Genomic DNA, 14,010 nt, shown 5'->3' with positions numbered 1-14,010 from the left:
TAATTAAAATATGATCTTTTCTTCTTTTCTCTTTCAATTATATTTATTTATCTTTTCTTTTCTCTTGTACATTAAAAGGTATTATTTTCGATTATGTATCTTTGCTATTTCTTCTTTTCCTTTCGTTTCCTTTCGTTTCTTTTCTTTCTTTTTCGCTTTGTTTCTTTTTTCTTTATTCTCTTATTGAATTGGTTTAATCTATTTATTTATTAATATAATTAAATTAGTACTATTTAAAATTATAACGATAATTATCGAGATAATCTTAACATACCTTAAAGTGTAGACCAATCAATGAAAATACAAGACACTTTAGATCTTGTACTAAATAAAAAAATACTTTCAAACCCTCTGGATCTTTACTTTTCTCTACTTCTAACAATGATCCTATTTTGGTTGTCTAATTAATTAAAAAAAGGTATATTAATATTTATATAAGTTTAATCATTGCTCTTGTTGGTTTAACAATATTTACTGTAAATGAGATATGTTCGTTGTTGTATACTATTTCTATTTCTTGTTTTCCTACAATATCTGGTTCAGGCCAATCTTTGTCGTCTTCCCTGTTATCCGACACAGTAATAGAAATTGAATCAATTTGTTTTAAACATTAGTTATTGCTATCTTATCTTTGTAAATGTATATCATATAACATACATCATTACACCCGAATCTGTAATCATTTTCTTTAATACATCAATTACTGTTTCGCTTACACTAACTATTAAAGAATATCACAATTAAATGAACATTAGTAAAATTGCGCAATAATAAACAATACTATTGTTATATAATGCTTTACCTTCTTTTCTAATGATTGTTTCACTCTTATATTTAGAGTTATTTGCATATCTTAGTTTATTTCCTCCTCTAAATTCAAACTCTATAAACTCGTGTCCAAACTTTCCTTTGTGTCCGATACTAAGTAGATCATTCGTCGTTTCGGTTAGTGAAAATCAATCAATGGTTACTTGTATTAATTAACATACTAATATCTTAAATAGAATTCATCTTTCTTCTTTGAAGCGTCTGTGATTTCAACATCGGTTGTTGTTGATTGAGCGACTGTTGTATCTGTATCTGTATTCATGATTAATGAAAAAATGAAATATATTATATTTAAAATCCACCAGGTATATATTTAAAAATATCAAATTTAACTTTAAAGTTTTATTGTCAAAAAATATTATTGTCTACAAATATTGCCAATTGCTCAAAGCAATATATTGTTTCATTCAATAATTATGACTTTTCTTTAGGAAAAAATAAAATTCAAAAACTAACATTTATGTAATGAACTTCATTAAAGGCTCCATAGTTGAATGGTACAATACTACCTTTGGGTGGTAGTGGTCTGGGTTCGATTCCCGGTGGAGCCCCAAAATATTTAATAATTCAAGAACCCGCATGCGGTAAGAATTTGATTTAAAAATACTGGCTCAAACCCGGGGCTGTTGTGCATTCTTTGTGGGTTTTAATGTTCTGTGTTATCTTTCTTTTGAAAGAGAGAGTTAATTTGTTGTAGGTTATCAATAAGGGAGATATGATAGAGTTAACTTCAACAGGTTCAACATGTTATAAAACTGTGTAGTACTGTTTAATAAATATGAAGTTGATCAGACACTGTAATAATTAATAAATACACAGTCTGATCAACTGCATATTTATTAAACTTTTTTTAAATCTTTTTTTTATTAGAGACTGTACAATCAAGTGATCGAGATGGAAAACCTAGTCATCGAATATGAACGCCTTAAGAATGAATATCAAATCTTGAATATGAAATATGAATCATCAGAAGGTATCATCAGAGCACTCAATACAACTGTTGAAACTCAATCAAGTTTCATCGACAACTTGAAGGGTCAATCTAAAACGTCAGTCAACAATTCATCAACACCCAACACCTCGTATAAATTCCCTTACGAGTGATAGTTTATCAAATCACAATGACGATGAAAACAACAACAATCGTCAGTCTCCACCCACAGAATCAACTACCATGAGATTGTCAGAACTACAAACGACAATTAACTCAACTAGCACCTCGCTGAAGTACAACGAAGTCGAATTGAAGCTGCTTAGACTATCCATTAGTGACATCAATAAGAGATCCATCAAAACTACAAGATATACCTTAACCTTCAGTGATCGATAATATATTCAACTCAAATAAATTAACGACTATTCTAAGTTAGTGTAAGAACTTTTTATTGTTTATTAATATAAATTAATCGTACCTATTCTAAGTTAGTGTAAGAACTTTGAATAGTAAATCTATCGTTCGTTTTTTGAATAGTCGTTGAGTTTTTAAAAATGAAAAAATAATTTGATTTTTGATATTATCGTTACAACTGTATAGTTGATGTCAACTCTAGTAGGCTATTTCTCCCGGCCTGTGTGAGAATGGATATATAATATAAAACACGAACTAGCAGGTTAATACCAATACCTGCAATTTGTTGACTGATCATGAGTCAACAAATCTTTTTTTGAAAAAAAAAAAAAAAATCTATTAAGTCTGTTATCTTTTAGTTAGATACCCTTCTACTTCTCAAAATTCTTTCCATGTCTTTACCATCTCTGAGGATACTAAGGTGCCAACTTCGGTCAAAGATGATGACTCCAATTAAACTGCCAAATCACTCCAGTATAATCAATCCTTTTAAAGCTTTTCTAGATGCACCTGTATGTTATTTTCACTATCGCTAACTCTATTATCAAGGGTCATCATCGATTGATCTACCATGTCGTGTTAATTTAAATCTTATTGTTAATCTAAATCCATCTATCCACCACTGTGACTAACTTACTCTTTTCTCTTTTGCATGAATAAGAAACAATTCAATCTAAATTGTTCTTTTTCTTCCTTTAACCTGTCATATTATTTTTCTTCATTTGAAAATATCATATAGTACTTGTATTATGATCAAATTATTCGCATCTTTTAAACAACTTTGGGTTGTTCAATAATCTTAAAAAGTTAAGTTCATATGTTTGAGCATTGCACAATCATTATTGAATAAGATAGATAGAATTTAACATATAATATTCAATTGAATTGTTTTTTTAACTCTTAGATACTTCCAATTTTTAGGATTTTTTGAGGAGATGGTTGAATTGTTTTTTCAAAAAAAAAAAAAAAAATAAGGAAAACTATTAAATTTATCAATCAAAATTTGATTATTAACAGACAAGAAAATTAAAAATAAAATAGATAGATAATAATAGCTGAAGAAATCCTTCAGTCAATATTGCCAACCGATATAGGTAGAAGAAGAGTAGATAAAATAGTTAGGAATTGATTAGTAATTAAATATTTTATTTACACTCTTTGTGAAAGAGAGATGGATAATTTCGATGGCGAATATTGGAAATTGAATACTGACAGGAGAGTTAGAAAGGCAACCACTTTCTATGGTGTTGTAAACTATGCACAAATCGAACAAACTAAAAAACAAAAAAAGAAATTACAAAAAGAGCAACAACAACAACAACCTAATAGCAATGTTGTTCATTCTATACCAACAAGCACAACAACAACAACAACAGCAACAACATCATCTTCTTCATCTTCTCCATCGTCATTACCAACTAATTTATTAAATATAAACTCTACTTCTTCAGAAGAGTTGGTTGATAATAATAAACTAAATAATAATAATAATAATAAATTTGCAATAGAATCACTTTTAAATCCAATAGATACAATTACCAATAATAATAATAGTAGTAATGGTAATGAAAATGGAATACCCGATGATCTTAGACCATTCGTATCACCTTTTAGTATTAGGTTACAGCTTAATACACCGACAAGAACAGAGATAAAGAGAACTCTCGCGTTGAATACCGAATTCAATAATACCAACAATGAATCTCCTATAATCAATTATATTAATAACAATAGTAACAATAACAGCAATAACAATAGCAATAATAGCAATAACAATAGCAATGACAATAATAGTAACACTCCAACATATCGATATCAAGCAGAGATAGAGACAGATGTTGAAGAAAGCGATCTCAACAACAGTAATCTAGATGACTCACTGCTATCCAGACAAGATTCACTATTAGACAAATTCAACTCGATATCACTAGCATCACCACACAATACTCCATTGAAATCTAAACAAGACCCAAATGTTCTATTAGATACGACAACAACTACAACAACATTATTATCATTATTATCATCATCATTATCATCATCATCGAATAATAATGACATTGATAATGCTATAAATGATAATATTGATATTTTATCAATGGATATGGATACAAATATGACAAACATAAATGATAATGTAACAATAGATAATAATATTAATAATAATAATAGTTATCAAGTTAATAATGATAATAATAATAATAATAAGAAAGAGATTAAAAAGAAGAGAAGTCAATTGGCATCGGCATTAGATGGTTCCTATTGGCAGTTGTCTTCTCCTACCAGAGTAAAGAGGAATTTCAATCATGATCTAGAGACATCTTTCAAACCAGCTGTAATCGATAGCAACAACAACTCAGTTACTGATAACAATGCATCCATTACGACAACGACCACCTCTACAATTACTACCACAACAACAACTACAACAACCACAACCACAACAACAGAAACACCACTTAAAGTTCAAGCAACAAAGAAACCAAAGTTTGTTAATAATACACCTAAAAAGCTTATCATTTCACCAAAAAGAAGTAGAGGTCGACCAAAGTTGAAATTGACATCTACAACTACAACATCTTCATTAACTAAAAATAATAATAATAATAATAATAATAATAATAATAGTAATAAAAATAAGAGTATCAATAATAGAAGTAGTAATAGAAATAAGAAAAATAATAATATATTAACAACAAACAGTAAAATTTCAAGTAATGGAAGTAGTAGAACTAGTAATAGTGGTATACCAAATAGTGAGAAATTACAAATTAAATTTACATTATCACCATGTAAGAGTAGAAAGAGTAGTGCATTCCAAGTGGTTGTTTATACCCCTATAAAGTCAATACCACTACCGTTGTTAAGTAACAGTGAGATATTACAAAAACGATTATTATTACAGCAACAGCAGCAACAAGAGCAAGAACAACAACAACAACAACCAATACCGTTTACATTTGGTCATGGCAGATGTGGAACTAAAGCATATGCCGGTGTCAATAACACAATCAAGTTGTATGTAGGCGGTAAAGCTTGTCTCGACAACAAAGAGTGGCTAGAGAAAGAGAGGATCACTTCCATTCTCAATGTAACCAAGGAAGTTGCACATCCCAAGCATCTGGTCGACTCTAACTTTATGCGTATCAACGTCGCCGATTCCATGGATCAGCGTATCATCCTCCATTTCAATCTGGCGATAGACTTTATCGATAGAAACCTCAATACCAATAACAATGAGAATAGTAGTCAAAATAGTAATAATATCAATAATAATAATAATAACAGTAGCAGTAACAACAGTGATCAGAATGATGACGGTAGATATGGAGTGCTCATTCATTGTAAAGAAGGTCGTAGTAGGTCTACTACCATCGCCATTGCCTATGGTCTCAGTAAGTTGAATTTGAATTTACGTGAGGCATACGAAGAGGTAGCAAAGAACATTCCAAACATCAACATCAACCAAGGATTCCTTCAACAACTCATGGATTACGAATTACAACTAAAGGGTAGTAATTCAATCAACTTTTTCGCTAAACGTTCATGTCGTAGTTAACTCTGTTAATCAACCAATCGCAGTCTCTTATTATTAAACAAAAAAAAAAATCAATAAAGTAAAAAAATTTTGGTTTTTTAATAAACAAAAAAAAAATTGTGTTGCATGTATTAAAAAGTAAACAGATAATAATATTAAGATGAATAAATATATTTATTTAAAATCAAATAATATTCAATCTTGTATATTTAAATAATAAAAGAAATGAACTAATATTAAGGCCAGAGATACAATACTTTAATTTGTTTTACACTTCATTTAAATTTTTACATATAATTTTTGTCTTTTTCACTTTTTTTGCAAATTTTACATACTAATTTTTTAAAATAAAAAAGTGAAACAACCTCATTTAAATATCTCAATTTTTTTTTATAAGCACAAATCTAAATTATTTCCATTTTTACAACTTTTTAAAATGATATCATGATCGTCTAAATAATAAAAATAATGTGTGTCTAAAATAAAAAATACACAGATAATTATAAAGATGAATAAAAATATATATTTAAAAGTATTTAATAATATTTATTTAAATCAAGTAATATTCAATCATGTATATTCAAATAATAAAAGAGATGGTGAAAGGAGATTCAGGTGGAATGATCTAATATTGAGACCAGACATACTGGTTAGTTATGGATACATTGATCAATTGAAACAGTACTTTAATTTGTATTCAGATGTGTATCTAAGAAAACAAATTAATACTGCCAACTTTTGTATGACCAATGCTATAAAAATGGGAAGATTAGACATTTTAAGATACTTGGTGGAATCGTTTACCTTTAAACCAATGAAATCATTCTCAAATTCACCAGATTTATTGTATATTGCTGCTTCTCGAGCGAAATTAGATATCATGTATTATCTTGTCGAACATTGTCAACCAATCAAATGGGCATATCAATACGCTAGACATGCAGCATCACTCTCTGGAGATATCAAAGTATTGGAATACGCTTGTAAACTATTCAATGAAAATAAAAATAGTTTTACCTATAGTTCAACTTACAATCCATTCAATGGTGCTGCATCTAAAGGTGACTTGCAGATGATCAAATGGTTGGAAATCAATTGTATTGATGACTTGAGTAATTCGAGAATGTGTGAATATGCAGTCAGAAATGGTCATATAAATGTAGTTCAATATCTTTTGAATCACGAAAATATTGAAATAAGTCAAGGCGATAGAGGTAGATCTGCAGGTTCATTGTTTGATATCGCTGCTACGGCCAATCAATTTGAAATGGTACAGTTTCTTTATAACAATAATATAAGAGAGGCTGACTATTTTTCAGTGGATTCCATTATCTATAAAGGGAGTTTGGAAAAGATAATATGGTTTCACGAACATGGCTATCGAAATATAACAGAAAGAGCGATGGATTATGCAGCCATGAGCGGAAGTTTTGATATCTTGGAGTGGTTGTTCAAAAATAATGGTGGCGCAGGTTTAACTACTGATGCAATGGATGACGCTGCAGCGTATAATCGCTTCGATGTCTTGAAATGGCTCCATCGAAATACAACCCAAGGAATGACAACCGATGGATTCGATCAAGCAGTTGTCAATGGTCATAAGGGTATCGCCAAATGGCTGAACCTCAATAGAACAGAAGGATGTACAGCTGATGCATATAAATACGCTGTCGAGTTGAATGATTTAGAATTCCTAATATGGCTGCACAACAGTAAGAGTACCACCGAAAGATACACAATCGATGCTATTTCAAAAGGAGTTGAAATAGGTAATTTGGAGATTGTTAAATGGTTGATAGAGAACTACAGTAATGACGAATCATATGATTCAACAATTCTAATCAATGAGGCAATTGATAGCAATCATTTTCATTTGGTAGAATGGCTCTATGATGATCGTGTATCTGCGAAATTCGATCATATGTCTCTTAACAAAGCAATCGAAACTGGAAATCGTGATATGATAAAATGGATAAACGATAGAAGAGCTATTGGTCAACTTGAAGTATTTCAAATCAAAAGCATAGAGAGTGCAATTCACAAAAACGATTATCATTTCATTCAGTGGTTATTTGACAACCTAACAACAATGACCTATAGTTTCATCAAGGAATTTGAAACATTCCTTAACAAAACATTTAACCCAGGTAATCGTGATGAAATGTTAACAATCATTAAAAATTATCTTTCTAAAAATAAAAAAAATAATAAATAAATAAAAATAAATAAATAAATAATTCAAAACAACTGGAATTTTTTTGGTTTATTCCAACGTTGCAAACAAAAATAATTTGAAAATGAACAAACAGTTATTCTCTTTTGTTTTTAATAATAGTGTATTCAATAGATTGATATTCAATCATGTATATAGTTTAGATAGTGATAGAAAAAAGTATAGGTGGAATGATCTCATTGTTAAACCAGAGGTTTTGGCTGGTCATGGCTATGTTGACCTCCTAATAGAATATTTCAGCAAAGTTGATGTATCTGCCTTTGCTAGACTACAGACCTTTGATATTCATGATATCATGCTAAATGCAATCAAAAACGGTGTAAATACTCTTGCGATTATCAAATACTTTGTAAATGCACTTGGTAACGATTTTAATCGGTTCAGTCAAAAAGACTACAATCTAATGTTGGACTGTGCAGAGCATGGTAGATTGGAGATAATACAGTATCTCGAAACACTACCGCGCATAAAGTGGAACTTTATCGATGCGATGTGCGTTGCACCGCTCTCGAATGACATGAACATTCTGCAGTATGTCTCCTCGAAAATAGACCAAAAAGAATACACCAACTATAAACATTCACCTTTTCTCAATGTTTTTGATAACGCTGCTTATATTGGTCGTGTCGATATGATTGAATGGCTGGCAGTGAACCGTTCTGAACAGAGAGTTCCAAATCAAATGTACATGTTTGCCGTCATCGGCAACCACATACCGGTTCTGGAGTACTTGAAGCGTGAGAATAAAGATTCATACAATTATACGAATGAAAAAATAATGGATATCGCAGCGAAACACAACAGTTTCGAAGCTCTCCAGTGGCTTCATAGAAATGGTATTGGCGAGTGTTCTAGTCGTGCAATGGATTGGAGTGCTGCAAAAGGTCATCTAAGGATCATACAGTGGCTTCACGCCAATCGCACAGAAGGCTGTAAAGATGCTGCTAACATAGCAGCAAAAGCCGGTTTCTTAGATGTCATTCAATATTTGCATCATAACAACATGAAGGGATTCGATACGAAGACAATGAATAACAGTGCAGCTAATAATCATCTTTCAATAGTTAAGTTCTTACATCATAATCGTAGTGAAGGTTGTACTACCGACGCACTTGATCAAGCTGCTGGTTACGGTTTCACGGACGTGGTAAAGTTCCTCCATTTCAATCGTAGTGAAGGTTGTACAAAGGATGCTACTATAATTGCAGCTGGTAATGGATTCTTGGGTATCGTTGAGTTTCTATTGGTGAATAGACCTGGTGAGGCTCGTATATTTAAAATAGTAGAAAGAGCAATCGAAAAGAACCGTTTGGAAGTAGTTAAATGGATAATAGAAAATAGAAGTGAATGTACTGCACAACAAGCATTAGAGTTTGTAATTGAACCAAATGGTCATATTTATGAATATTTACAAAGTGTTATAAATAATACTACAAAAAACAACCAAATAACCAAAAAAGAAGGAGAAGAAAAAGAAAAAGTTGACGGTGATGATGGTGAAGAACAAATACTGAAAAAATAATAACGTTCTTTCTCAATTCAAATAACCATATATGTTATAAATAAACATTCATTTTTTTGACTTATGATAAATTAACGTTAGTTAGTAAAATTTAACTAATCTTGTAATAAATAATAATTATTAAAATCAGTCGAATGATAACTTGTTTAATTAATATCTATTGAGAATAGTGTGAAGTGGTTTTTTCAAATATATCTAAAAATTGTTAAAGTTATTGGACTGGTAATATAAAATCGAATAAAATATTCGAATTTTTTAATTATATTATTTGATTTAAGATTGTAAATTTACTATTTATATGTTTTGAAGAAATAGAATAATTCAAAACAAATTTAAAAAAATGGTTTCAGGTAACTTTAGTTTTGTTTAAAAAAAAAGGATAAAAATATTAATATTTCCTTTTTTTTAATAGATTGTAGATGTGCTCTATGCTTGACAACTTTGGTAGTTGAAACTCAAAGATATCTATGCTCAGAGTGTCATAACATATCATTATGTTTAAAATGTTATGATTCTCCTAAATCACATACTGTTCACACTGATAAATCACCATTACCTCATCAATGTTCTCTTGAAACAAGTATGTAGAGAAAAAATAAAAAAAAAACAAAACTAATTTTTTAATATTTTATTAAGAATCACAAGCAGAATATATCGAATCAAATAAAGCTGAATCAATTTATGAAGGCTTTATGAATGCTTTCAAAAATTTTGCAAAAAGAAGATGTATTGGTGAATGTATTGAATTGGAAGATGGATCAGCTACCTATAAATGGGTAACCTATCAAGAATTATTTGATAGAGCTCAGAGATTTGGAAATGTAATTCAAAAATTAATTCCTTATGTAAGTAAAATTATCATTTAATTTAAATTATTTTGTAATAACAAAAAAATTGTTACAAACAAAGAGATCAAAAGTTGGAATTTTTTTAACCAATGTACCGGAATGGTATACAGTAGATTTTGGATGCCTTTTTTATGGATACTCTGTAATTGGTATTAATCAACATTTGAGTATGTTATTCTTTTTCTTTGGTTTTTTTTTGTTTTTTTTTTATTAATTCTTTGTAAAAAAAAAAGATGATGAACAATTATTATCCCTACTTAAAAATGGTGAACCGTCATTAATAGTTGTTTCAGATAAAACAATTATGAATTTAGTTAAAGTTATCAATCAATATAACAAACTTTCATTAATAATTTATTTAGGAAATGATTTATCACCTGAAATTAAGAATCAAATTCCATCATCAATCGATATTAAATTATTTTCTGAAATTATGAATACAGATATAAAAATATCACCACATACACCTCAAAGAGACGGAATTCATTCCATAAGTAAATATTTATCTATAATTATTATAAAAAACTGTTAATTTACTTTTAAAACTATAGCTTATTCTTCTGGTTCAACAGGTATACCAAAAGGAATTATCGGTTCTAATACTGAGACCTATATCTTGGGATATCCTTTAGATTTTGTACCAATCCAACTAAGTTATCTATCATTGGGTATTGTATAATCAAAAATTTATAAAAAATATTACTTTTAACATATTTATAAAAAAATATTTAAAGCACATACACAAAGGTTAACAGATTTTACAACACTTTGGAATGGTGGAAGATTTGGAATTTATAGAGATACCAAACAAAACTCTTATTTAAAAGATAATTCTTTAATTAGACCAAGTAAGTTAATTAATATTAAACTTTTTATTTTATAATTTTATTAATTTATTTATAATGTAGCATTTATATGGGGTCCAACAAGGTATAATATTAAAAAAACTATTTTAAAACTTTTTTATTTTGCTAATATACTTAAATAATAATTAAAATAATAGTTTTTGGAATCAATTACATACTAAATATCTAAAAAATGTTAAAATGATTAAAGAATCGGATCATTCTAAATCCGATGAACAATGTGAGTTGCAGGCAATTGCAGAAACTAGAAATTTGTTGGGTGATAGAATAAAGATTATTCTTACAACAGGATCAATTATTTCACCAGAGGCATTTGCTTTAATGAAAAAATGTTGGGGTGAAAAAGTATTGGATATCTATGGTAGTGCAGAAATTAACAAAGTTGCAATAAACGGTCAAATTACCCCTGATGTTGAATATAAATTGTCTCCAATAGATGGTTATGACAGTCATAATGGACATCCAGTTGGACTTTTAAAAGTTAGATCAACAAGACTCTTCAAAGGATATTATAAAAATCCAGAGGCAAATGCGAAAGCATTTGATAAGGATGGTTGGTATTCAACTGGTGATATTGTTGAAGAGTATGGGCAAGGAAAGATAAGAATTATTGATAGAGAAAAGAATTCTTTTAAGATTAGCTATGGAAAATTAGTTTGGTATGTAATTATTGTAAAAACAACAAAAAGATTAACTTTTAAAACTCTAACATGTAACACTTTTGATTAATATATATATAGTCTTGATAATATTGATAGTTACTACTACAACTCGCCAATGATTAGAAATATTTTTGTTCATGGTGATAGATTCCATCCTTTTTTTAGTTGCAATTGTCGTTCCAACAGATTATATATTGAACAAATTTAAAATTGGTAAACAAGACAATATTGATGAGAATTTTGAACTTGTTAAGGAAATTGAAAAGGAAATTAAATTAATTGCAAACCAAAAAAATGTATGAAATAGATATTATATTATTCTAAAATTAATAAGTATTAACTACTAATATATATATATAAAAATAATAGATTGCATTTTGGGAGATACCAAAACTTATTAAATTGGATCGTACTATTTGGACAATGGGAAATAATTTGATCTCTGGAACTGGTAAATATAATAGATTAAAACTTCTTGAATATTACAAACCTTCAGTTGATCAATTATTAAAACAGTTAACAACTTTAACTGATAATGATTCTTTTATTTAAATACAAACAAATAAAAGTGTTGTGGTGATTCGGAATAAAAAAGAGAGATAAAAAAAAAGATAAAAAAAGTCCAAAAAAAAAAAAAATAATATAAAAATAAATAAAAATTAAAGTTTCTTTCCCAACTCTATTAAAGCTTCAATTTCTTGGAAATTTGACTTTTTTAGCACAACTAATTAAATAAGATATGTTCGCTAAAACTTAAATCTATCTTATTTATTCAAAACTAATTACGATAAATAAATGAAAGCTAAAGGAATTTTAAATAATAAAAAAATAAATAAAAAAACAAAGATGATTGATGATGATAGTGATGATGATAACGATGAAACTTGTACAACTACAACAACCACAACCACAACTATAACAAAAGTAAAAGAAAAAGTAAAAGATGATAAAACAATTACAACAAAACCAAAAGTAAAAAAAGATGATAATAAATCAACTGTCTATTATGGAGAGTTAAAATGTATGAGTCAAAAGAAACAATGTGATAATAAAGCGTATTTTGAAGTAAAGTTAAGGGATGCCGCTAATTTATATTTATGTGGTGTTCATTCAAAGGCATACAAGTCACTGGCAAGCTCGCTGCCAAAACGAACCAAAGAGTCGATGGAGAAACACCAAGAGGAACTGATGACACTCGAGAATGAAAAGGTTGAAACGGCACGGCTTGCAAACCATGCCAAATCCGTAGCAGGCAATGTTGTTCTCTCGCAGCTAAAGATGATGAAAGCACCTGAGCAGTTGGATGGCTACCGCAAGGTGTTTCCAAACAACAAGCATGGCGGTCGTAAAGATGGTCTGGGCATGCCGTCGCTCTCGCCAATGCGACTCGGTCCAATCGTACACAACCAGCCGAATGCACCGGTATCGTTGAATCTTGAGAACTTCCATCAGGGTAGCAAGTGCTTCAAGGTCGAATTGGAGTCGGACGGATCGGTCGGTAAGAAGTACCGCGCCAGTCGCGACAAGATGTACAACGACCCGGAACCACATCGACACAAATACCAGCGTGGCGATCGACCAGAGTTCTTTGTTTGGTATACGAAATCCGGTGAAGAGAAACGACTTGGTCCGTTGGAATGCCGACAGTTCTACTGCAACTTCTATGAACGACTCGCTAGTGTGACCGACGACTTTAAACAACTAAAGACTCTGCGAGAGAGTGGCACCAATCTACAGATCATTGGATACGACGCAAGACGTGTCGATCCAACAGAGCAAGCTATAATGGCTGCCTACAAAGACACTCGATTTCCATTCGGTCATGAACTTGTCATCTTTGCAATGCTATTAATTAGTGACCCATTGAAATATCCTTGGAGAATAATGAAAACAGTTGAGTTTTAAAAAGTATATTATTATAATATTATATAATAATAAATAATTTTTTTTTATAATTTCTCTGTCTTTCAAATAAAGTTTCATATCAACTGTTTAATAGTAATTTTATCAAAGAGTGTTACTCTATCTTGAAGTTGTAGGTCATTGTGCACGAAAAACTTTTTTCACTCTAATATATAATAGATAATATGTTAAAAAATGAGAATATCTTTATCTTTTTTATAATTTAAAACATAAATTTAATGTAAATAGAACTTTAAGTTGTT

General features: G+C 29.7%; 6 protein-coding genes and 1 non-coding gene across 7 annotated transcripts; 6 read left to right on the top strand and 1 right to left on the bottom strand.

Moving 5' to 3' along the window:
* Positions 1 to 223: 223 nt before the first annotated feature.
* Positions 224 to 1,090, bottom strand: magoh (mago nashi protein; the record flags this gene model as incomplete). Its single annotated transcript, XM_020576117.1, has 6 exons — positions 224 to 229; positions 275 to 324; positions 364 to 400; positions 476 to 563; positions 658 to 717; positions 990 to 1,090. 6 exons carry the CDS (start codon positions 1,088 to 1,090, stop codon positions 224 to 226), a joined length of 342 nt encoding a protein of 113 aa, XP_020434106.1.
* Positions 1,091 to 1,308: 218 nt separating this feature from the next.
* Positions 1,309 to 1,379, top strand: PPL_05223. Its single transcript has one exon. It is a non-coding gene; the product is annotated as a tRNA-Pro (tRNA).
* Positions 1,380 to 1,543: 164 nt separating this feature from the next.
* PPL_05222 (uncharacterized protein) lies at positions 1,544 to 2,633 on the top strand (the record flags this gene model as incomplete). The annotated part of the gene is made up of 3 exons (XM_020576116.1): positions 1,544 to 1,587; positions 1,701 to 1,877; positions 2,540 to 2,633. 3 exons carry the CDS (start codon positions 1,544 to 1,546, stop codon positions 2,631 to 2,633), a joined length of 315 nt encoding a protein of 104 aa, XP_020434105.1.
* A 714-nt stretch (positions 2,634 to 3,347) lies between these two features.
* Positions 3,348 to 5,735, top strand: PPL_05221 (dual specificity protein phosphatase family protein; the record flags this gene model as incomplete). Its single annotated transcript, XM_020576115.1, has 1 exon — positions 3,348 to 5,735. One exon carries the CDS (start codon positions 3,348 to 3,350, stop codon positions 5,733 to 5,735), a length of 2,388 nt encoding a protein of 795 aa, XP_020434104.1.
* A 739-nt stretch (positions 5,736 to 6,474) lies between these two features.
* Positions 6,475 to 9,469, top strand: PPL_05220 (uncharacterized protein; the record flags this gene model as incomplete). The annotated part of the gene is made up of 3 exons (XM_020576114.1): positions 6,475 to 7,719; positions 7,780 to 7,877; positions 8,050 to 9,469. 3 exons carry the CDS (start codon positions 6,475 to 6,477, stop codon positions 9,467 to 9,469), a joined length of 2,763 nt encoding a protein of 920 aa, XP_020434103.1.
* Positions 9,470 to 9,809: 340 nt separating this feature from the next.
* On the top strand, positions 9,810 to 12,397 carry PPL_05219 (uncharacterized protein; the record flags this gene model as incomplete). The annotated part of the gene is made up of 12 exons (XM_020576113.1): positions 9,810 to 9,819; positions 9,882 to 10,049; positions 10,106 to 10,314; positions 10,379 to 10,484; positions 10,680 to 10,811; positions 10,869 to 10,985; positions 11,052 to 11,165; positions 11,226 to 11,247; positions 11,321 to 11,842; positions 11,924 to 11,985; positions 12,011 to 12,141; positions 12,215 to 12,397. 12 exons carry the CDS (start codon positions 9,810 to 9,812, stop codon positions 12,395 to 12,397), a joined length of 1,776 nt encoding a protein of 591 aa, XP_020434102.1.
* A 294-nt stretch (positions 12,398 to 12,691) lies between these two features.
* On the top strand, positions 12,692 to 13,750 carry PPL_05218 (uncharacterized protein; the record flags this gene model as incomplete). The annotated part of the gene is made up of 1 exon (XM_020576112.1): positions 12,692 to 13,750. One exon carries the CDS (start codon positions 12,692 to 12,694, stop codon positions 13,748 to 13,750), a length of 1,059 nt encoding a protein of 352 aa, XP_020434101.1.
* Between the last annotated feature and the right edge of the window lie 260 nt (positions 13,751 to 14,010).

Source organism: Heterostelium album (assembly GCF_000004825.1).
Source record: "Heterostelium album PN500 unplaced genomic scaffold PPL_scaffold5, whole genome shotgun sequence".
In the NCBI taxonomy this organism is placed as follows: Eukaryota; Evosea; class Eumycetozoa; order Acytosteliales; family Acytosteliaceae; genus Heterostelium; species Heterostelium album.
This window is presented reverse-complemented; position numbering and strand designations above follow the sequence as displayed.